This window comes from Malurus melanocephalus, unplaced genomic scaffold (assembly GCF_030028575.1).
Source record: "Malurus melanocephalus ecotype Western Australia unplaced genomic scaffold, MMel_1.1 scaffold_22, whole genome shotgun sequence".
Taxonomy (NCBI): Eukaryota; Metazoa; Chordata; class Aves; order Passeriformes; family Maluridae; genus Malurus; species Malurus melanocephalus.
In genome coordinates, this window is record NW_026623254.1 from 2,459,290 (window position 1) to 2,482,550 (window position 23,261).

Below are 23,261 nucleotides of genomic sequence, written 5' to 3' on the forward strand. Positions count from 1 at the left end.
ACCAAGGTCTGGTTTAAATAATTTTGACCAAAAGATTGAAAAAGGAAATCAATTTCATCTTGGCCACATCTTCAAAAACAGCTACAATACCCAGGTATGTGAACAGTGACAGCTGGAAACACAACTCATCATACTTAATTCCCAAGGAAAGGGAGATGAAAGAGCATTCATGACCCCTCCTGAGCATGAATTCAGTGGTTCACTTGCAAAGCATCTGTGGCAGGATGAGCGTCCAAATCCTAAACTCATCCTTGCCAGTCAGCATGGCCCCCAAAAGGGACACTACCATGTGGCAAATCCTACCACACCATGAGACATTGCCAGGGKAGCTGCAATCCCTTTGAGTTCAGCTGGCACAAGCCCAGGGTAAAACATACCTCTCTGTACCTACTGTTAAACAGACCAGAGAGAGATAAACAACTGTAAAATAATCTAGACTAGAAGGGACCTTTGGAGATAATCCAAACCAAGACAGGCTCTGGGCTCAATGTAGACTTCAAGTCTTTAAACAATTCTGTCCTTAAATAGATTTATTTTCAGAGTCTTCACAGTTCCGGGATTTTTTTTTTCCCCTCATATTTTTGCAAGTTAGGGTCTTTGATCAAAGTTGTTTTTGTGGATTCATAATGTTTCCTCACCCTTATCTGCCATTTCTCTTCATGCTTTAGATCTAGAAACTGGCTAGGAATAAAACAATATCCTAAGTCATCTTGGATTTTGAAACATAGATATTAACTTCTCAGTTTTCATCTAACTGTTCAAAATGCTTCATTTAAATATTGCTTGATTCTACTGTGCTCATTTTCTCCTTATATTCTGATTATTACTACAGGTACTTAAATAAAAGCAATTAAAAAAAAAATCTGCACACTGCCATCAATCCTAAAAACACCAAACAATCCTGAACCAGTCAAGGAAAATATGAAACTACATCAAACTACAAATATACAAAGAGACATAACTCTGTGCCAAAAGCTTCCTATTCCATTGAGGCCATAATAAATTTCTCTATTAAAAAAATATTTTAATGAACAACTTCCTCAATATTTTCTGCAAAAAAAAGTTTCTTTATGACATCTGATATTAGGAGCAGAAGCCTCTGTTTAAATATTCGGTTATGTTACATGACATCTTCAGAGCATTTTATTTTCTGCATTTACCTTACYATCTTCTAAAAAAATATTATGTTGAGATGGTGTCATAACTTATGCTCCAGTCTACTAATRGTGTTTGGATAGAATTTCCACTTTTTAATTTTTTTCGGCTCAAATGAATTAGTTCTCTTTAATGAATTATCGTGTCAAACTTAACTCCTTTATTTTCTTATTCAATTTATCCAGTTTACTGCAGMAAAATGCACGTAAATGGCCTTCACCAATATAATTTTACAGTTCGAGTTCTGTTGCTTTTCCATCTAACTTTTAACCATATTTGAACTATTTTTCTTCAAGCCTCACAAGTGAAATCATGTAAATTGGTCTCAAAACACCTCTGCTGATAAATTAAAGTTCCCCCATTTAAAAACTGGATTACTTCTAGCTTTCTATGGAGAGGCTTGGGCTATAAATTTCAGCCATTATAAACTGGTAAAAAATACCATCATTATATGAAATAGTTACCACCTTTCTATCTGCAGCTCTTCAGCCAGTTCTTTGATAAAGGGGTGATCCTGACAGCAGCAGAATCAGTCCARGAGACCAAAAGAGGCAATGGGGGAATTGAGAGGAGCAAAAAGACAGACATCCTTGGGATCTTCATCAGGTGGAGCAACAGCAGGACTGAGCCTGCTCCTGCCCCAGGCAGGGAGGAGGAGGAGCTGGATTCCCAGACAAACGTGGAAACAGTTAGATTTGGCACTAACTTCGGTGCCCTGTTTCTAACTTGTGACATCCATGTGTCTCCACTGGTCCAAATAGGAAGTTATAAGTCCTCCATCATCCTTCATGTGCTTCAAAATCAAATATTTACTATCTTGGAAAGAAAATTAATTTTTAAAGATATTTGAAGATATTTTAAGCTGCTACAAGAGTTTTCATTTGTTTAGCTTCTGGCATGTTGTGCCATACTGCTGCTGTCATTACCTGTATTCACTGGTATTYGTTACAAAAGGCAAGAGTTTGTAAAGCAACTGCTTGAAGTTGGCATTTTACACACTTTCCTCAGCATCTAAAGCAATGGTTTAAGTCTCAAAAGTGCTGAGCATACTGCTTCTACTTRAACTTTCAGAACAAAGAATCAAAGCCATCAAAATTCAAGGTTTCTTAAGAAAGCATGGTTTTCAAAATTTATTTGACATGCTTTCTTTTCTTTTTCATGATACAGCTAGAAACTTYAACAGGTGAAGCAGAAAAGCCCCACTACATAAACAAAAGCTTTTATACCAATACTGGAATTCATTGCCACATTGTCCACACATGGACAAAAAAATAGCTGGAGTCTTCCTTTTTGGTTTAATACCAATGTACAGCCAAGAGTTTATCAATAATGTAAATTTTGACACTGCAGATCAAGAAAACAATTTTTAGCTTACTGAATTTCAAGCACAACCACGGGATGAAAGCTTTGCCACCCTGATACAAAAAAAAAAAATCAGGGAGGAGAATAATAAAATTATCTTAAAAACTCATATCCAATACAGTTAGAYCATTGATCTGGTCTGATAAGCTATATTGGGTAGTGGCCAGTTTCTCACATTTCGTAGAAAAGCACAAAGTCACAGCTCTGGATGAGAYTAGAAATTTGTCAGCATGTGGAAAGTACAGAGATGCAGGGAACTTCATTGACTCCCGTAGGCAGTGGGACCTCTTATGTCAAAGTATGTTGCATAATTAAACTATGATAATCATTCCTTTCCTGCATTGAAGTGCAGCTACCACATTGTCTTATCAGAAATCCTACAAATTAATTTCTTTATAAGCATTTCATTAATTTCTACACACAAAATTGYGTGTGAATAAAACAAAAACACTTGCGTTGCTAGCAAATATGTTTACCCTTGATACAATCACACACTATAAAATTTATGAAAAACAGAATGAAGGTAAATCATGTTCAAGGTCTTCTTCCTTATCCTGGCACAGACTAGATGCTGCCCCCAGTCAATAAGTTAATTTTACCTAATGTAGCTGGAAGAGTGTCAGGCCTGTCAAGAAGATAGACATGGTCACACCTCTCCTCTGCCAGCTGCACAGYTCTTCCAAATCACTTGTCATGCACAAAGGAAAGATAGAAGAGTCTGTCTTAATCCACTGCAGTGTCAGACCACAAAGTCTTCAGGACAGTGACTCACTGCAGTGACTGAAGTTGAATTATTAYTCTATTTTATTTGAATCACTCTGGATCTAGAAAACTCTCCTTCATCCTGGTCCTGCATCAACATTTTATACCATTTAAATCTCGTAACAACAAGTCTCCCACCAAGATTTAGACTTCAGGAATGGGATGAAAAATGCAGTGTCTATATCTCATCTTACTTTAAGAGGTCAARGAAGAGAGGAGAAAGCAGAACTGCAAAGGCCTCAAAGTAAGGGTGCAGCTTATCATGATGATTCCATTTCAAATTGCTAGTTAAAAAGCTGCTACTTTTTTTTCCTTTTCTTTTTAACAAAATTACCATAACCCATAGTTCTTTAAAAACTGCACTTAATTCAGTCTGGAAATGTAAATTATTTAAAGGCAATGACATAATGGAGTCCTGAAGCCTATTGTTCCTTCTCTCAATCTAGTCCAGTTTCCTAATTTACTTTGAATTCCTACACCACAAAACTGGAAACTTTTGGTAAATTAAGAAACATAACACTTTGGCCACAGTCTCAAACCAAYGACTCACAAATTCATTTTTTAAATATTGTGGCTATATCCATGATTCTTGGTGCTTTATCAGTTTAAGGTATGACAGTTCTCACACACTAAAATCACAAAAACTAAGGAGGTTTGGGCACCAGGAAAACCTAAACACAAAATAGAAATTTTATAGAAAGTGGACTGGGTAATTACAGAGGGCATGCTCTTTCCTTCTAATCCTCAGTGAGCCATTATGGGGCTAAATASACAGGTTCTGAACACTTGCCAGCAGCATAACATAGTAGAGTCATGACATTTATTCCAGGCAGAGGGAAAAGGTCTGTAAAGACTGGGCCAAGTGGATTTTTTTTCTGGTTGTTTTAATGTGTTTTAAATTTTTTCTCCTCTTCTGATTTTTTTTTTGTCATACATTCATTAGATACAGGTGAAAACATAGCTATCATAACTCAGAGCTACTCTTACAAAGCACAAAAAAAATCCAGTGATAATTTTATAGTCTCAAATAATTTTTTTAGAGGCAGTGGTACTTCYCTCTACTTCTAGACATGCAAGAAGCAACAAGACACCTCTTCTTCCACTTATACCGTATTAGAAAACATACCTTAAAAAAAATGAAATTCAATTTCATACTGACAGATACAGTGCTATGACAGAGTAATCCTAAACCCTCTTCTTCCATTTTGGTAAAATTACACAGYTTAAGAAACTGAAAATGTTCTGTAACCTCACGTATTCTTAAAAATAGGCATGTAAAGCAGTAATTGCTGTGATATCTGCCACTTGCTTTGATATATGTCTCTGGCTTCAAGACAGCTCTTGATACTCAGATAAACTAGCTCAGATAACAGTTTGTATTGACAGATTTATTCTCTGCTCACATTSGTGAAAAGTAACCCAGCACTTGGAAAAAACTGTTCGTGTTACTGAGGATTGCTTCTTCCAAGCACTACGCTGAAAGATTTGGGGCAGGGATCAGCTTTTATTCTCTGTAATGCTTAACGCAATGGGGTTGGGCCTTGCTCTAAGGCTTTGAGCAGCTTTGATTCTTGAAATAATTTTCGTGCTGTCTAATGGCATAGATGGCACACACAGATCAATCTGTGCACTACTCCACTCTGCTGATGCAAATGCTCTGTGCTGCTCGGGTGTTATTTCGCTCTGTGGCTGCACTCAGGAGAGCAAAGCCAAGATGACAAGCTTCATTCAAGTCTCCATTGAAAATATTTTCAGCAGGATACACAAAATGCTTCTAGAATCAGCTCTAGCCCACTGACATTCAACCTACTCCCCCCCTTCAATTCTGAAAGCCCTGCTACTGCTGTGCTGCTCTCACCTGAACAGGGATGAGCACAGACTCTCCTGCACCCTCCCAGGTGCACTCCCAAACACATACAAACCACCAAACTGATCAATGGTCAGAACCAACTTTTGCCAACTGTACCACAAGTGATCATATCAGTAATGAAGGGACATAGAACCTCTCAGAGTATCAACGTAATGTGAAAACAACAAACCAATTGTTAGCAATTCCAAAATYCATATTTACATATTATCTTGCCTGTGTTATTTGATACAGTTCAGTGCTGCTTAAAAAGGTTCAGATAAATACTAATAAATCAGCTTCCTTCTCTTTTGCAAAAAAAGTTCTTTCAAGAAACAAGCACATAATTTTGCCACTAACGACTATTTATCTGATAATGACATAATTTAATTTGGAGAGAAATATAAAAATATTTACTCCTCCAGTTTTAAAGTAATCTTTTAAGAAGTGTCTATCAGTGATAGCACACAGAACCTTCTCAGAGCCCATAGTGCTATTCACATAATTTAGGTCACATATATTTTTACTGGATTTATTTGTGCTGGTTGAATTAGGCCTATCAGCTTGAGCCACTTACCAGAAAGTTTCAACTCAAGGATTTTTATAACCATTTTGTAACTCCTTTGTCCTATGTACTATCAGAGTCTTTGYAAAAGTGTATAATTAGTGCTCCTAATAGAACTGAACTGCTTTTCATAGAATCACTATATTAACTATTACTAAAATGACAAAGGCATTATCATGATACACACACTTAAAATTTACACGTGCAGAATACTATAACCCCTCGCAGATGATACTTATGTGGGCTCTGTGACCTTCTCATGACATTTTWAAAATTGTTCTCTTTAAGAAGCATAAGACAGGAACTGATGCCTGTCCTAACTCCAGGTGCCTAACTGTAGAGCAAAAGTAAACGCAGAGAAACACTAACACATCACTCATTTCCCTACTAGATCTGGTGACCTGAAAAGCCAYTACAGGATCCTTCTAATCCTGTGTGCTATGTTCCCATATTGCTGTCCCATTTTGAATGTGAGATTCCCAGAAGYTCATTGATCCATAAAGTGGCCTATGCTAATCACCCTCCTCATCTGCTGACACAGAGGGCACAATGGCCAATTGGAAGTCAAGCAGATCCAATCACAGATTATGTAACACAGCAGATTTGCTTATCCAGCTTTAGAAATTCCCAACTGCAATTCCAAATTGCACCAGATTATTTCAATATCCTCAGGAAATGAGTAGCAACCGAGAGCAGTCCATAAAAGAAACCTTATCAACAAAAGATAAATTTAACAGCAAAATTTTACAGAAGCATGCGTACAGAGAAAAATATCCCCATTTACAAATACATCAATGTCTGGTTTCTAATGGCATCCTGGCATATTAGTATGCTAAAAAAAAAAATCAGCTTATTTTTACTGGCATTCAGGATAATTTTGCTGAACTGTCTTCCTAGAAAATCTGAGAATTGCCAAAAACTAATGCAAAACCAGTAGGATATTTTCCAACAKAGAGTCAGCATCCAGACAACACTAGAGACTGACCTAGATGCCACAGAGCTCATCCTAGGCTAGTTCCTGGGCCCAGAGAAATTACCTTTTAATTACTGATACAGAGAGTGAATGCAAGTTCTGAGACACCCAGCTTTGAATGGGTTCCAGTACAATGTCTCCACAGGTGGCAAACTGGCTAAGCCACCTTGGAAAAACGTCAGACTGGTGCTGTGCCTCCTCTACACAGAAGTGRCAGAATGAGAAGGGAAGCAGGTACCTCATCAAAATAGGGTAGGACACCCAGCAATCAGAGCTGGCACTTGTGGATGCAGGAAGGAAGGAAGAGCACAACTTTTTCACCCAAGCTGTCTTCTGTGAAAGTTCCCCAGTCAGGAACTTYATTGGAAAGACTGAGAGGATTCTGTTCCAGCAAGGTTTCTGAGGCCTTAAAGGGATCCATTTTTTCAGCTATCTGGGACACTTATATCTGGATTCAAACTGGCTAGGGAATTGATGAAAATAGGGACAGTATCTAGACCATGCTGCTAGGTCTGTTTTCCTTGGAGAGAGGCTGAAATGTCTTGGGTCCCACCATCTCCTTTATAGTCCTTGTAGCGGAGTGACTCTCCACTAAAAACTCCTTGAAATAAAGCTACTGAAGGACATCATGAATATAACTAAGTGACACAAGTCTGATGCTGAATTGTCAGCGTTTTTGTGACCCTATATTGCCAAGACTAATGCAGGAATCATAGTGCCACTTCACAGATTTCCAATTTCTCTTGTTTAACTGCAGTGTGAAAAGGTTCCATTTAAAAATCCATGTTTTGAATATAGGGCTATATGGCAAATGAACAAACCAACACTGAAATTATCTGCCTCCCTTCCCCCCCTAGTTTCCAGCTGAGATTGCCACCTCATTTAATTTCACCATTCTAAGTCTTTGTACCTTTCTGAGATTAAGAACTTTTGCTGAATATTCTTTTACAATAACTAAACCCCCAAAACAGATACTTCCTTACTTAACAGGAAGACCACTTTTACCTTCAATGTTTTGAGCAATACATGACAGCATCCTGAAAGCTGTCATGTATTGTATGTACAATGTCATGTATGTAAACCTGAATTTAATTTTGCTGTTGGTAATGCCAAATTCATATATGTATGACCAGCATTACCACATGGATAATGTGACCGTGTGATTGGCAGGAATTTCTGGTGGGTTTGGTCTACAAGATGCAGCTCGGATGACCACCCTGATTAAATAACCAGTAGGAAGGAATTAAAGRCATGTTCTTGGGAAGAAGAACCATTCATTCCATGTGAAGGGATGCACAAGTAGAACATTTCCTGTAAATAGTTTTACCAGTCACAATCAGATTTCATTTCCCAAATTCATTCAGATGTAAGACAWTAATAGATATGAAGCCAAACACTATTACCAACAAAATCAGTAATTTGAGATAAAAGTGCATTTTCACATGTCTATCTGAGTTTGGGGTTCCTACATTATTGTCTCAGGATGAGCATCTCAGCTGACAACCTTGAACTTTCCTCTTTCCTCAGATTTAATTACAGTAACAAGCCACAAATCTTCAGCTTCACTTACAATTGCATTCTGTTAAACCAAATTCACTAAAAGGCCAGGCTGGATGGGCCTTTGAGCAATCTGGTCCAGTGGAAAGTGTCCCTGTCCATCACAGGCGCATTGGAACTAGAGAGGATTTTTAAGGTCTGTTCCAACCCGAACAATCCTATGCCTCCACGGATAGTCAAAGACTACTGACTTTAAAAGACAGATAGTCAAAATCATTGGCTCCTTTTCTTTCCCTCCCCTGCATACCAGCAGAAGCAAAAAGTCTTGAACTCCTTTATTTTGAATCCCAAAGTTCTGATTCTCAGGTTATCCCACCCCTCCACAAAAGACGTCATCTGACTCAGAACAGTGCCTCCAGGAGTGACCAAAGTCAAAAACCAAAGGGAGATCAACAACAACAAGACAGGCTTGTACCTCTCCTTCATCCTCCTCCCAGTCTTCAGTTATTTTCAGCTCAGGGGATTTCCTCAGCTTGAGGGAGTTTATCTAATTATTAATCCTCAATGGACCTGTCTTCCAAATTCTTGTTCCACTCTCCTCCAGAATTAAGGTAAACTTTCTTCATTCTTATACAACAGTAATACTTCAGACTAAACCCCYTGATTTTTCCTGATGTCAGAGGCAAACAGTACAAAGAATGAGTCATTTCTGTCTCCTCACTCAACTTTTGTCTGGGAATGCTGTTTTCCTGTGAGGCTATAGGGAATAGGTGGAATCTATTGCTTCTTGCATAAGTCAGTCATTCAGCTCCCAAATGCAAAAATTCATTTTAATAAGGTATCRAAACAAAAGATTTTACTGAAAGTCATAAAAGGCTGCTTAAAGATGGAAGCTGACCAACACAARGTGTATAGACTTCTCTGATTCACTGAAAGCAGACTGGAAAATGAACTTTTGCTCACTGAAACAAAGCATCACTAAGTAACAAGACAAAATCTACTAAGAACTCAGGCTATTTAACAGCAGTCCAGGGTAAGATTATTTAACCAAGTATTTTCTGCTGTCACAGGATTACGAGTATTTCAGAAAAGAAATTATTTAGGTTGAGATYGTCTGTCTCAACTAGCATATCTGTATAATATTTAGCACAGACTATCATCTAAARCAGAGCGAGGAGTATTTTTTTTTTTCTGGAATACAATGAGGCAATGAGCAGATTTTAATTTCCAAGTAAATAACATACATGTGAGAATACAGTGCTTTTGCTTTTCTCCTGCCTCTCTTGTCCCTGTTCTAGCACTCAGTGATGGAAGCAAAGACAAGTATAAATCAGTATAAGCCATGAAGGCAAAACTGTCCCTGAGAGGCTGGCATCATGCCCAGGATTTTACTCATTCCATGACAAGTGGTGTTCTCTTCAGCTAGGATTTATCCMGCCTGATCAATAAATACCTCAAGCATGGTCATTTGACGGACATGATGAGATTAGATTCCAAAACGTTTAGGGCTGTATACAGTATTTCACTACTGTAAAGAAAATGGCAAATATCCTGAAGTGGGAGCAATTTCTTTTCCTTACATCACATATCTGAACAAATTGTTTCACAATCCTTGATGGGCAGGCATAAAATGAGGGCTTTTTAAAATTTACTCAGTGCTTTTTCTGCATATTATTCTGTAAGCCAATTTCTGCTCAGAGTTTGCTTTAAAATCATCACCCCTTTACTCACTTATGTATGATGTGGGAGAATATGTTCTCATCTGTGTCTTAGGAAGCAAAATCTGCATTTGCTCACAAACCTTCAGATCTTGCCTTTCCTGGATCAGACCAGGSAATCTAAAATAACAGGTAAACAAATAAAAACAGACTCAAAGCTCACAATCAGTCTCTCTTGCTCTTTAGTCCAATTAAAATGTATTTGCTGATAGGAGAAGGAATAACTACAAAATCACTTGTATACAATACAGGGCTCCAGCAGGTACAACGGAGAGAAGGTGTAGAGACATGACAAGAGTAGCCAAACAGCAGAGGAAACACATTTTGTTTGCAAGCTTTTCATTCAAAACTCACCTACCCACAGAGACCAACCTGCTTGTTTCCAATTTTGCTGAAGCAGAGCAGGTTTAAGTGTACATATCAGAGAATTGGGAACTATTGAACAATCAGTCTCAGCATAGCCAAAAGCAAAGGCACGTGTTTGGGATCAAGGAATGCAGGTCAAACTTTTATTACACATTGGAGAGCAACAGTTTCTCAGGGTGGCTTCCAGAACACCTCCAAGGTCATCTGAACACAAGCATCAGGACAAAGCTTTTGGATAACATGGCTAATAAGATTCTGGGATGCCCAATGAGTTATTAACTTTTATGCTGTGCTTGTGAGAGCAAAATTGAAAGCTTTACCTACCCTCCAACGACCATCTTTTAAACATGACACTGAGCAGTATTTTCAAGAGGAAAACAAAAAAAAATATAATCATCAGAAAACAGCAAGAATATGGAAAAAAAAAAGCTCTTCTAATGCAGACAGTCAAGCCTGACCTGCCACAATTTATGTGGAGTGAAGAATATATTTTCATTCTTGGCATAAATTTGAAGAGCAGTAGAGGAATGTATGGAAGAAAAAAAAAAAAACCCTATATTTTTTCAGGCTATATCATTCTGTAACAGCTTTAAATTAGAAGTGAGGTTGTTTTTAAAAGTACATTATAAAGAGCTTCCCTTTTCTCGATAAAACAGATACAGCATGAATTTATATAACCAGGAAAAAGCAAGACAAGATGCCTGAAATCATCACCTCCCACTTTAAAATATAGCCTGATCTATGGAATTTGCCTAAAACTTGCAATTTGTGCTCACCTCTGGGTCCTGCAATGGTCTAGTTCATTTGGTCTCTCCCTAGTCCCACAGGGTCAGACATACTTTTGAGAGGTCAGAGGCCACTTTATTTTAAGCAGTTCAATGAAAAAGGAATAATTTTCAGCTCCCTATGGATTTTTATGCTTTCAAAAGGTCAAAGGCTCTGCAGAGCCCAGTTTGCCTTGTGSGCTGGAACAGTAAAGGCACATTAGTTTCTATAGCCAGAGGCACACAGGGCAACAGGGCTGTCACTGAACTAAGCTGCGCTCAGCCCTCTGCATATGCAGATTCATCGATGGGAGGCGGGTTCCAACACTCTCCTGATCAAAGCTAAAACAGTGCCCAAGGGAGAGCAGGACACGGCCTCACCTGCTCTGTTCCAGAGGCAAAACAGCCTTCTTTCCTGCACAGACTGCCCAGCAGAGCTGCCACCCATCGGGAAGGCAGGAGGGAGAGGTGCCCTCCTCCAGAGCAGCTGCTGCCGTGCCTGGGACAAGGGAGCAGCCTCCAGCCTGGTGCCTGTCACCCAGAATGGCTGTGTCAGCACCACTGTGCACTTTTAGAAAAGAATGGGAATGATAGAAACATCCATAACTCTCACCCACAGGAAGTTCTCAGAAGTGKATCCCAGCAAAGGTGAAATCACGCTCTTCCTAAGTCTGCTTCAATGGATTAGCTCAGTAAAGGCATTTAAAATAATAAATAAATCAAGCCCAAGACTTACTGATGGACCAGTCTTACAAAAAATCCTACTTAAGAAATTACGCTCTTTTAGGAAATCTTTACATCCAATAAAATTTTTATTTCTGTATTATTACAGAGCAGCAGTGGACACACAAACTGGCAGACACATCTAGTTAAGKTATGGGTGGTGGATGGAGGGAATGAACCACAAAAAACTCAGTTTTAAACACACTCCTTAAATACACACCAGAACCCAACAGTGTTACCTGCATACCATGGAAAATGACTGGAGTAACCAAGATGAACTGAGRGAAACCCATGAGCAGCAGCTTGAACACAAACTGTAATCTCCTTCTCAAAGAGGGATCAACATCTCTGCAGTCTCCTTTCTCCATACACATTGAAATGTGAAAGCAAAGGTAAATATTTCCAAAGGGAACTGTCAAGCAGGACTGAATTTATTTCAAGAGCTATTTATCAGAAGTATTTCCAGGGTTGTAACAGCAGTTACTTCTCTCAAATACCACATTGCATTTTCCCTGGATTAGTTCCTGCTCTTTATACTCCTCTGTCCCTCATATTGCCATATCCTCTCTACAAGGGCTGCTAAGTACAAGCTCAAAACTTAGCAGAATTAGACCTTCTGAAAGTTACAAAGGCATTTCTGCATTTGTTTTTTTCCCTCCTCTTTTTCTTTCTCTCCRTAAGATTTTAGTACAGAAAACAACATCAAAAATTCTCAAACATTATCATATTCATGCCCTCTGAAAGGCCAAAACACTCAACTTTGCTTTGCCTGCTTCTTCCTTTTTCCCCTATGAGCTGCCAAATACTTGCATGCAATAGCTTGGAATATCAAAAGGAAAAAAAAGCAGCAGCAGTGCTGGTGTTATCCTAGAGACAATGAAATCAGAGATCAAGTAGTACTGAACATTAATATTTAAATCCAATATTAGAAAAAAATACTGAAACTGTAATTTAATTTTTAAGCATATTATATGTAGTAAGCATTTAATTTGAGTAAGTATAGGGTAATGCTGGAGTATGAACTGCTWTAAACAAGAATTTCGTTATGTCAGGAGGAAAGCAACACACCCCTGAGWTGGATAAAAAGTTGTGTAATTGTCAAATAAGAAGTAGGATACAATAAAAACACTAAATAAGATGATCTATAAAAGAGCCAGGGACTTGATTCACAGCTAAAACTTGTTTCAGGTTGAATAAGGCAAGAATATGTCATGATCAATGACTTACAAAAATTAGGATACAAGTTGTTTGGTTTAAAGAAGATTTATCAGATTCTTGCTGGCCTAAATCAATGCAACATAAATTGTACACCACATCCAGCAGCACATCYAGCCCAGATATCTCCATGTAAACGCCAGCTATACCCTACTGCTTTCCCTACTCTGACACACAGCACTGAATTTTACAGAAAACTCCAGATGGAAACACAGTATCACTAGATAGATGTGCATGACTATTCAGTATTTGCACAAGCAAATGCCCACTTCGGTTCTTGAACTCAAGAGGCACCTGAGGCATTTAACCAAAGTTGGAATTCCTGTATTTTCTTCCCTTTGTTGCAAGGACAGCAGTGATTTTAAAGAGCAGAAGCAGCAGATTTCCTTGTTCTACAGAAAAATAATCGTTAACAATTAAATGCCCCAATACCTGTCACCACAGAGATACCAATCCTGTGTGTTTGAGATTTTCCTTTGGCCTTGCTATGATTTAGCTACAGCTATAGGAGCTGTGCATTCCCTCCAATGTTATTTCAATTCACATTTTTCATCTCCGCCAACTGCACCTGAAGGGCACTGATGTACCCTTTGTACAGATTCAGGCGTTATCTTGGTGACCATCATGAGGAGAACCTTTCTGTTTATTCTTTTTTAAATACAAGTTTAGATTGTGAAAAAATTATGCAACTAGATCTTAAAAAAAAATCTTTTGTGACCACATGTTTACCTGCATAATCTCATCTAAACAGGGATTCTTGTTTAAAAGTGACTCAGACAATAAGGCCACACAAGGATAAGCACTATAAGTGGTTTTCAATGGATAAAAATAATAATAATAAAATTACATGCAAGTTCTGCTTTTGTGTGATGTTTTGTATTTGAGGGCATGCAACAGAACTAAAAAAATGAAAATGTCCACATAAAAAGCATTCACCATCGTTCAGATCAAAGAGAAATAGGAGAAGATTAAGCACATTTATTGCTAAGTAGAAAAACACTTCAACATAGCAGATGAAGATAACTGTATGCAAAAGTTGTTTGCTTCAGTTTCTAATATAAGCTACCTAAATATAAATTTCATAAGCAACAGACAATGGCAAATCAGCAGAAGATAATGWATTCCAAAACCCCAAGCTCTCCATCAGTGCAAGTTTATCAGGACAGCCTGAAAAACAGCTGCACACTTGCCAACAGAGCTAGCCAGGGAACCCACTYATCCCATTTCCACTCTGGAAAGCTTATGGCATGGGAGCTGGGCATCTCACACCTGCCATGGCCAAACTGAGCACACAGGGATAAACTGCTGACACCACTGCTAGAGGGGCTGTAAAGGAACTGCACCAGCAGCACCCCCAGCAAGGCAACAGTTTTCAAAGAGGCTCCTCTGGCTGCTCAGCCTTCAAGCTCTGTACAGATAAGCTCACTAYGAGCACCAAGACATGAATTTACATTGCATATCTATTAAACTTTACAGCTCTACACCATTAAAGTATCTCAACTGAGTAAAACATGCGTTGCTGAGTGTCCCACAGATGATCACAGGCTGTTAAGGTTATAGCACAAGGTTAGGCAAACACTGCTGTCCACAGATGGCATCAGCCTTGCCTAAGCTTAGGTGAAACACAACTTGCTAAGGATGTYTTCAGGAAACAACCTGCTGTGCCAGGTTTCCAGCTTCTGCCAGAAATGCAATGTACTGAAAAGACATTAATAAATATTTCCTGCTGCTTATTGGAAGTCTTTGCCTAACTGGTGAACTTTGAACATCATATTCTTGATCAAGAAGTATTTTGCGAAGTACAGGGTCTTCATGTGTATTGTACAAGCAGGAAAAGATATTTCCTTCCATAAGGTTATAGGCAACCCYGATTATATATTGTCCAGCACTTCTTGAAGGTGAAATCCAAGAATGGCCTTAGCTTTGGGGCTATCTTTYAGCCAAAAGGACTGAAGAGCTGCTATGACATATAGACCCTCATGTTGTAGGAGTTAGAAAGCACAGGAGAAAATAGGAATTGTCTTTGAGAGGAGTAGACAGTCAAAACTCTGTCAAACACACAAAACATTCCTCTCTTTTGACAATTCTGTCCMTTGGCAAGTGGCACATCCATTATTTTACTTCTAAGGGTATGAAAAGTTCTTGGGATTTTTTTTAGTTTGAACAAGCACGTGAAGCATTGCCTTTAGAGCCAATGACTTGTACATATCAGCAAAAGCCTTATGATCCAACATTGTTTGTCAATGGCATGCACTGAAATAGTGGATGGGTTTGGGGGACAGTCAAGCAAACTCCCATGAAGTCAGTGGGAAGTTGGCCTAAYTTAAAACTCAAGAAGGTGGTATAATACAAACTATACATAAAKGCATCTAAAGTAACACACTCAGTTGAATTTCTAGTTTTTCCAGATGCTTATTTCCTTCCAAATGTCATTAAAAGGATTCAGAAGAACTCATGAACAGAAGTCTAACATCCCAAAGACTTATAGAAGGATACGGATACTTGTATCAAAAGGACAATACAAAAATTACCTCCCATTTTGAAAATTTCCACTGCTTTTAAAAGACTGTTACTTTTGCAGTAGGAGGAGTTAGACTACAGTGAAAACATCAGAGCTTAAATACTCGAATTTGGCCTGCTTTCACTTCTTTTCTGTCTTTGCTAAACAGGTAAAAAAAGTGGTAAAAAAATCCAAACGAAACACACACACAAAAATCCTACACTAAACCTGAGGTTTGATAAACAAGAATAATTATCATCTGAAAAAAAAAAAAAACCCTCTAACATACTTGTTAAGATTTAGAAAGCCTACACAAAGAAAGGGAAAACGGTAATCATAGCTGTCTACAAAAATGGGATGAATGGTTCAGTGTTTGGACTAAATCAATAAACTCACCATCAATCAGAACCAAAACATACCGCTAAAATTTCAAAATCATTTACACAGAAACATCCAACCTACAAATTTTGTGTTACTATTTTTATGGAGCTGGACTAGTTTGTGTAACAGTTTATATTCTTCTTTTTTTTTTTTTTTTTTTTACACAGCTTACAGTCCTACTGTAAGTGCATATGAGTATCCATTTCTACCACTGGGGTTCGGACATCTTTGGGAAGAACACTGATTTCAAAAACAAAAAGCTCAGACTAGGAGACCAATGTGTTAGAATGGAGCTAGAAAATAAGAAGCTAGAACATGCACTGGGAATAATTACTTGGTTACAGAGTCCAGGTTTAGGAAAAGAAAGGAATTCAAGAGTAAAATTAGCAAGAGAAGTGGTCAGGAAACAAGCTGAGTGAGCAGAGCACTGAGATCAAATGAGAAAACAGGTGGGAAATGTGAAACCACTATGGAAGAGAGACTTGCAGTTAGGAGGAAAAAGAAAAAAGGACAGGTCTGTTAGAATGTGTAACAGATTGAGGAGAGTTACTTGGCAATTTAGAAAACAACAAAAAATGAGGACACACAGCCAGGAGAGATCTCAGATCAGACAGAGAGATGGCAAACAACAACAAGCGCAGACTGGTTGAGGACTCTGGGGCCACYGCTACAAAGAGAAGCTGGGATTTGATTGGGACTCTGAACACAACAGTTTTGTTCCTGCTAGTAATATATATGTCAATCCCTGCTTTACCAGTTTCATCTACACAAAGCCTAGGAAATGACAACAGTACATTAAAAAAAAATCCTACTTGTTACATTTCTTTTTCAGTTAGTGGCTACTATCTTCGAATTGATTGCTAAGGATTTTCTTACCTTGACAGTGTTTTCTACAGCATTTCTTGTAATGGTGTGATGGAAAAATGGAGACAGCAGTTTATCCATGGCCACACAGTTTGCCAATACCAGGACCAGTACACAAGTTAAATGCCTCCCTCTCAAACCCAATGTTTATTCTTCCATTCTATCCTTCACTACCACAAGAGATGCCAACTACCACCCTGTCAGGACTTCTGAGAACTGTGGGAAACCCTGRGCCTAAATTTCATTATATTCAACTTCTTCAGAATCACACAGTGATTCACAGTCTTTCTGGAAGAAACCCTCAAGGATTTTTTGGCACAACTTCCTTTCTTCTCATCCCAGCTCCAGCTTCTTTCCAGCCGCCTCAGCATTGCTCTTCCAGTTTCTGTCACTCAGTCCTCACTCTTCAAATACTCRAACCTCCCCCAGCTGCAGCAGTGCTGGCATGAGGCCCAAGGTAATAAACCTATCAGAGCTTATTAGCTTGGTATGCACTCTGTCCCTCAGCCCCATGTTAGCACCTCTCATTACTCCAGTCACTCACTAGCTGGGAACTGGCACATGGGAGGATGATAGCAGGGCCACATCAGAACCAAAAGCTTTTGTGCAGTGTTCTTCCTCACCCTTATCCAGAAAAGACATCCTTTCTTTTCCTGAATCCCTCACCCCCAATTTGCTCTCTAACACTTTCTGACTTCACACAWGAAAAATTGAGATTGTTCCATTTGGTGACTCTAGAATTCTCTGATACAAAAATTGCTGAAGTTTGTTATGYCAGTATATAGAAATGTAATGTGCATGTCCACATCAATCGTGTCAGTCTCGTGAAAATGCCAGCAAAATAAATTKAAAGCTACTTCCTTCTTTTTTAATACAAGAATCAGCTGCTCAACAGGATGCTCCCACAATTACCAGTTAWTAAAGCAGCCATACCTTCCTGAAAGACAAACTCCCTTTCCACAGGCAGACACAAACACTGKCTGGCACAAGAACTAACAAGCAAGCAGAAATGCCATCTTTCTTTACAAAGGGTCCTATCTGAGGTTTAACAAATTAGTCCAAAGGTGACATACCATTATAAGTTCACACATAAGCACAAGAGAACTCTTTGTGCTTAACTAGTGTACAACAGGATTTCTTTCTTGTAAGAAGGGCAAGGAAGGGAAAGCAGAACTACTAAAACAACAGAAGGAAGATTTTTGTGCTCTTTATCCAAAGCATCAACAACAGAGTTGCCTTCCCTGGAACGTGTTGTAAACCTTGGTCTTAACCTCATTATGTTATCACCATGCTGTGACACTGACCAGGCTTGTGTCATTTGCAGTTGCCAGCAAAGTGACAGAAGCATTTTCCTCTCAGCTTCCTATCTTAGAAATAAAACTGTAGACTACCTAAGTGTACTTTATCTCTGTCCTAATGCATAATTGCAGGGATAACAAGCAGAAAGCYTCCATATCAGTTACAGCCTCTGATGCAGGCGAACTTTAATTCCCCTCAAACCAGCTCCAATTTTTCTGATTGCATTAACAACGCAACCATTCTTTGCACAGGGTTATACACGAGCTTACTTCACTTGCAAATTTAAATTTAGACTCAGCAAGTTCATGAATACAAGAAACAATTTTGCACCTAATACAACTCCCCTCAATTTGTTCAAGTTCAGTAGTTTTCCAGTAACTTTCCAGTAACAATAAGTAGCACATAAGAATTGCTGAAGCCAATTTCAAGTATTTTTTTTAATGAGTATGTTATATTATTCTGGCATATTTCTTAAAGCCAGTGACAAAGACACTGCAGTGAGCATAAGAATAGGAAATTTGGGGTTTAGGATAAATGTGCTCTTCAAAACTGAAAGTGCTCCACAGTCCAAGTTACCATACCTAGACTTAATAAAAAAGGCTTGAAGATTTATAGGAATCGTTATTACAGGAAGATAGATTACAGAGAAACAGGCAGAATATCGATGTGGTATTTAGCCTAAACTTGTAATACATAACAGCTATTCACAATTCCTTGCTAATGCAAAAGGAAAGGAATTATTTACTGGACTCTTCTGTACCTAATTTCAATGCTCATCATTGAGGCATTGTATCAGATAGGTCTTGAAGCTAAAGACAAATGGAGACATGCAAGAGRTTACTGGTTTTGTACAGGTAAATGAGGAAAAACTTCAGTGTCTCCAAATCTTCAGTGGAAGGCACACAGCACTGCATGTGCCCTGTCTGACCCAAGGCTGGTCACATGTGAAATTCATACAGAGCAATTCTTTATCAAAGCATTAGTTAGGTTTTTAGCATTYTTCTTGTTTTACAGAGAGAAGGAAAGAAGGCACTCATGCAATTAAGAATTCCTTTCTCTTCCCTCACCACCCTCTGCTCAATTATCTTGTTGAAGGCAACTGACTGAATTTTAACCTCGGTCACCAAGGAAAGCATTATTTGAAAAGTTTCACTGTAACTTTAGAGAAGGAATACTCAGAGCCYAAGGCAAATGTGGCAGCTTATTGGAAAAGTGCTGTGGCCCTTTCTGAGCTTGCAAAACAATTACTGCCCATCATGTTTTCTGTAGGTAGTTTCTTGTATTTCAAGAAGTTAGAGATATATTAGGAAATGTGGGATATGGGAGTTTCTGTGGTAGCTTTAACCCTAAAAAAATAGYAAAATGAAAATAAATCAAGAGTTCTGGGTAGCTAGAAAGATTCTGTATGCATTCCATCAGCCTTCTGCACCATGCACACTCCTGTGCATGACTTACAGGCACACGTTTCAGCCAGCCACTCCTTGCCTGTGTCATATTACAGCCTTCACAGCCCCTGACTTCATGGCTACAAAATAAATCTGATTGTGAAAGAGACGATCACAAGTACAAAAAAAATTAAAACTGAAGTGAGTACTTGAGTTTTTACAGAACCACATTATTAACYCCAGCTTCTTTCTAGTCTCTTCTGGTACAGTTTGGCTCTTTGATMGTAAGGTCCCATTCTGTCCAGTTGCTGCCTTATGGAACAGTTTTCCTSTAACTCAAAGTTTTCTCTCTTCTTTCATCATATTCCAAAACAAAACATATTTTTTCACCCTAATCTCACCCATTTGCCTCCCCTYCAGGATTTTACTCACAAAATGCAGCACATGATGTATACCTAAAAAGGGTATTCCTCAAGGGCAATATACACATGGCAAGAAAAAGAAACTACATAAACTGAGAAAACAACAACAAAACACACAACTCACAAAACCCAACAACCACAAACACAGACTAACAGGACATCACTGATCATGACATCACTGACTACTGAGCAGTTCAGAGCTCCAGCGTTTGATCTATAATGTGGAAGGTCGTGACTTCACAAGAACACACTAAGTACCCTATTTTCCAGTTTTAATTATATTTTCAATTAAGACATAAAGAATGAAGTGGAGTCAAGCAGATCACGCATTTAACTTTCTTCTTCCCCTACTTTTGTGAAACAGCGACTTAGATAAACTTTTCAATTCCTCTTCATCCTCAAGGCTATAACACTTTCAGACTTTCCTGAGATGATAACTCTTGCTTGGCAAGGCTTTTCAAACCCTACCAACCAACAACATGAGTGTTTTCATAGACATTCTAAATGGTGCAAAAGATGTATTGGAAAACAGATGTAGAATAGCAACTCAGCTCACAAGGCGCACATATTTCTTGATAGCAGAACAGTTTCAATAAATCTCATTCAATTACAGAAATACTTCCACCCTAGTTTTAGTCAGTCTCTTCACTGAATTAAGGCAAATACCCACAAGACAATTAAACTTGAAACAAATTGTGAGTCCTCTAACCTTCAGATCTGCTTCATTTTCCTCTTTCAACCTTGCAAGTCAGAAAATGCACATACCTGTTTTTCTCACCAGAGGCTCAATTAATTCTTTTTATTAAATAAAATACAGTCATTTTTGAGAGGTGTCACGTTGAAGTTTTTTAAACATACACAGGTCATCGTTGTTAAATATTAAGTCACACTAACAAAGAGCAGCCAAAGAGAAACAAGACCATCTCACGTGTACTGTGCAYGTAGAGAGTAGTCAACAACCACTTATCACCTCCTGCCCATTTTTGTATTTCTTTAAGCAGTTACAGGGAAAATGCACCGCACTACCAGGTTTTTACCACCTTTTTCTTTTTTTGAAGCACAGCAGTATTGTTTCAGCAATTCCTGAAGTCTGAAATGTGKTTTATAAAACTTCAAGAGATATTTAATCAAATGACTGATTCCAAGAACAGCATGAATCTTTTTAATTACAATGTCTGTCAGCCATCCCAGTTGTCACTACTTTAGAAGTATGGCTTTTRTTTTCCTCCACTGTTGCTCTAAAATTTCTTATGTCTCAATAAATTTTATTCAGGAAATAGCATCCCTGCTCCTAAACYCTGAGAGTAAGTTTTCATCCTGATTCAACCCGACAAGTGGGAGATTTATTCACATATTTGAGAAAAAAAAAAAACAAAAACCATGTTTCTGCTAATTCAGTGGACTGTGTTCCAGAGCTCGTTTGTGTTTTGCCCTTCCTGAACAGAATTCTTTGCTATGGCTTCATGCTAAGCCAAAAGTAAACACTTCTCCTTTTCATATGGACAGCTCTATCACATAGTACCATCACAGGCATCAGTGATGACAGAAGAAAAACTGTACTCCCCCAACAAGAGGGAAAAAAAAAAAAAAAACCAAACAAAAAAAAAACCCACACACAAAAACAAACAAAAAATCCCAACGACACAAATATTGTTCAGCCAAATCAATGCATGTGTCTGAAATACAAGTTTTACTTCGTCATCAAGCTTTGTTCTCAGGTATCACTGGAGAGCAGGGCAGTACCAACTTCTCAATGGGCACACAGTAAGACAAAAACCACCAGATAATCCTTGATTTAAAAATATCTCCCACAAATATCTTCAGTTTAAGATTTACCAGCACTTGTGCAGCATGCAGACAGATGTTAACCTAAATATCACATACAACACACCTGGGCAATTATACTGGAAAATTCTTCTCTAAAACCAGCTCAGCTGAAACAGGTACTAAGATGAATTGACAATACACAGCAGTCAAAATCAATTTTTTTAATGTTCTAATCTTTGGCAGATATATTCACATTCCCTACCTTCAAAAGTCTCCATGATCACTTTGCAAAAGGAATTTCAAAATAGCAAGACTAAACACCACTGAGGACTTACCAGATTGGAATTGGTGGCATTGGAATCATCTTCTGGAAAGGGGATATAGATAGCTAAGGCCACACAATTGGCAAAAATAGTCAGTAAAATAATTATTTCAAATGGTCTGAGGAACGGAGTTAAGGAAATTGTTCCAAAATGAGCACACAAAAATAAAAAGAAATAAAAAAAGATTTATTAAAATTCTGTTTAAAGAAAGCATTCCAAGCCCCTTATATTCTGAAAAGAAACATATGCCTTTTTAAGTGCTTTTAGGAGCTCCCAGCCAAGAATCTTCCTAACATGTCAAAAGCAGTGTAGGCCAGTCGCGTGCCAGAGTAAACACAGATTTCCTAAAAGTTTTTTCTTCTTTTACTTATTTAGATTGCATTTTCCCAGTTTTCCTTCAAGTGTAGCTCCACTAGTTTTAATAACAGAAACCTGTTCTATAATGACAGTCCTTTTTTTTGGGATTATTTTTTTCATCTGCATTTGTAAATTCTCAACTTTAACAATCATTTGGGTTGGTTTTTTTTTTCCTTTTTGTTGTTGCTGTATTTTTCCCCCATCTCAGTTTCTCTCATATCTCAGAGTGTAAGGACCCAAGGAATACAGGCATACATAATTAGAAGACTTTCAAAAAAGGATAAATTTTGTTAAGGCAAAAAAAAAGACTTTGCCCAAAATATGCTTATACTGCACAGTGCCATGTATACTTGTTTTGCTAAAAAAATATTTGAGGGACTATTTCTCTCTTATTTGCATTTCATTTGGCATCAGAGAGAACACAAACATCCTTGCACAGTATATTAGGATGCTGTAAGCTCCTTCTGACAAAGAAACAATTCATAGGCATTTCTGCCCTGTATCRACTTGCTGAGGAAAAAGAAAAACCAAACAATTTGAAATGCTCAGCAAAGAAATCCTGCACAACCTCAGTGCTCCCTGACTGACCACTGGAATCAAAAGGCATTTTTCTATTGCCCAGTTTCCTGGCACTGTACTTGATCTGCTTCAGTGGTCTCCTTCATCTCAATTGCTGTGAAGTGTCTCCAAACTCAGACGAGAGACCAGATTTATGGTCTGTCTACATTTACAGGCCTGCAGGAATATCCTGGAGGCTGCTTCTGGGATAACTCACCAGTACTCTGGAGGGGAATGAAGAGCAGGATAGAACAGGGAGAATGCCAAGCATAACCTGTGCCACAGAGTGCATTTGAGCTTGATTTTATCTACCATGGGACTGGCTCTGCAGCATTGCCAAATGTCAACACAGCACGTATGATTTTGGTCAGCAGACTACTGTTCTCAGCAGGCTTTAGCAGGAAAGAACAGGAGATCTTTGAGTGCTATGCTGAACTGCAAGATATCCACAAATTCCAG

General features: G+C 38.4%; 1 protein-coding gene across 1 annotated transcript in view; it reads right to left on the reverse strand.

Annotated features, from left to right (window-relative positions):
- The window catches only part of CACNA1C (calcium voltage-gated channel subunit alpha1 C), a 413,981-nt gene that overhangs the window by 360,821 nt on the left and 29,899 nt on the right, over positions 1-23,261 (reverse strand). Inside the window, exon 3 of the mRNA XM_057390048.1 lies at positions 21,900-22,003. Coding sequence (XP_057246031.1) covers positions 21,900-22,003 — 104 coding nt within the window. The remainder of the gene's footprint in view (positions 1-21,899; positions 22,004-23,261) is intronic.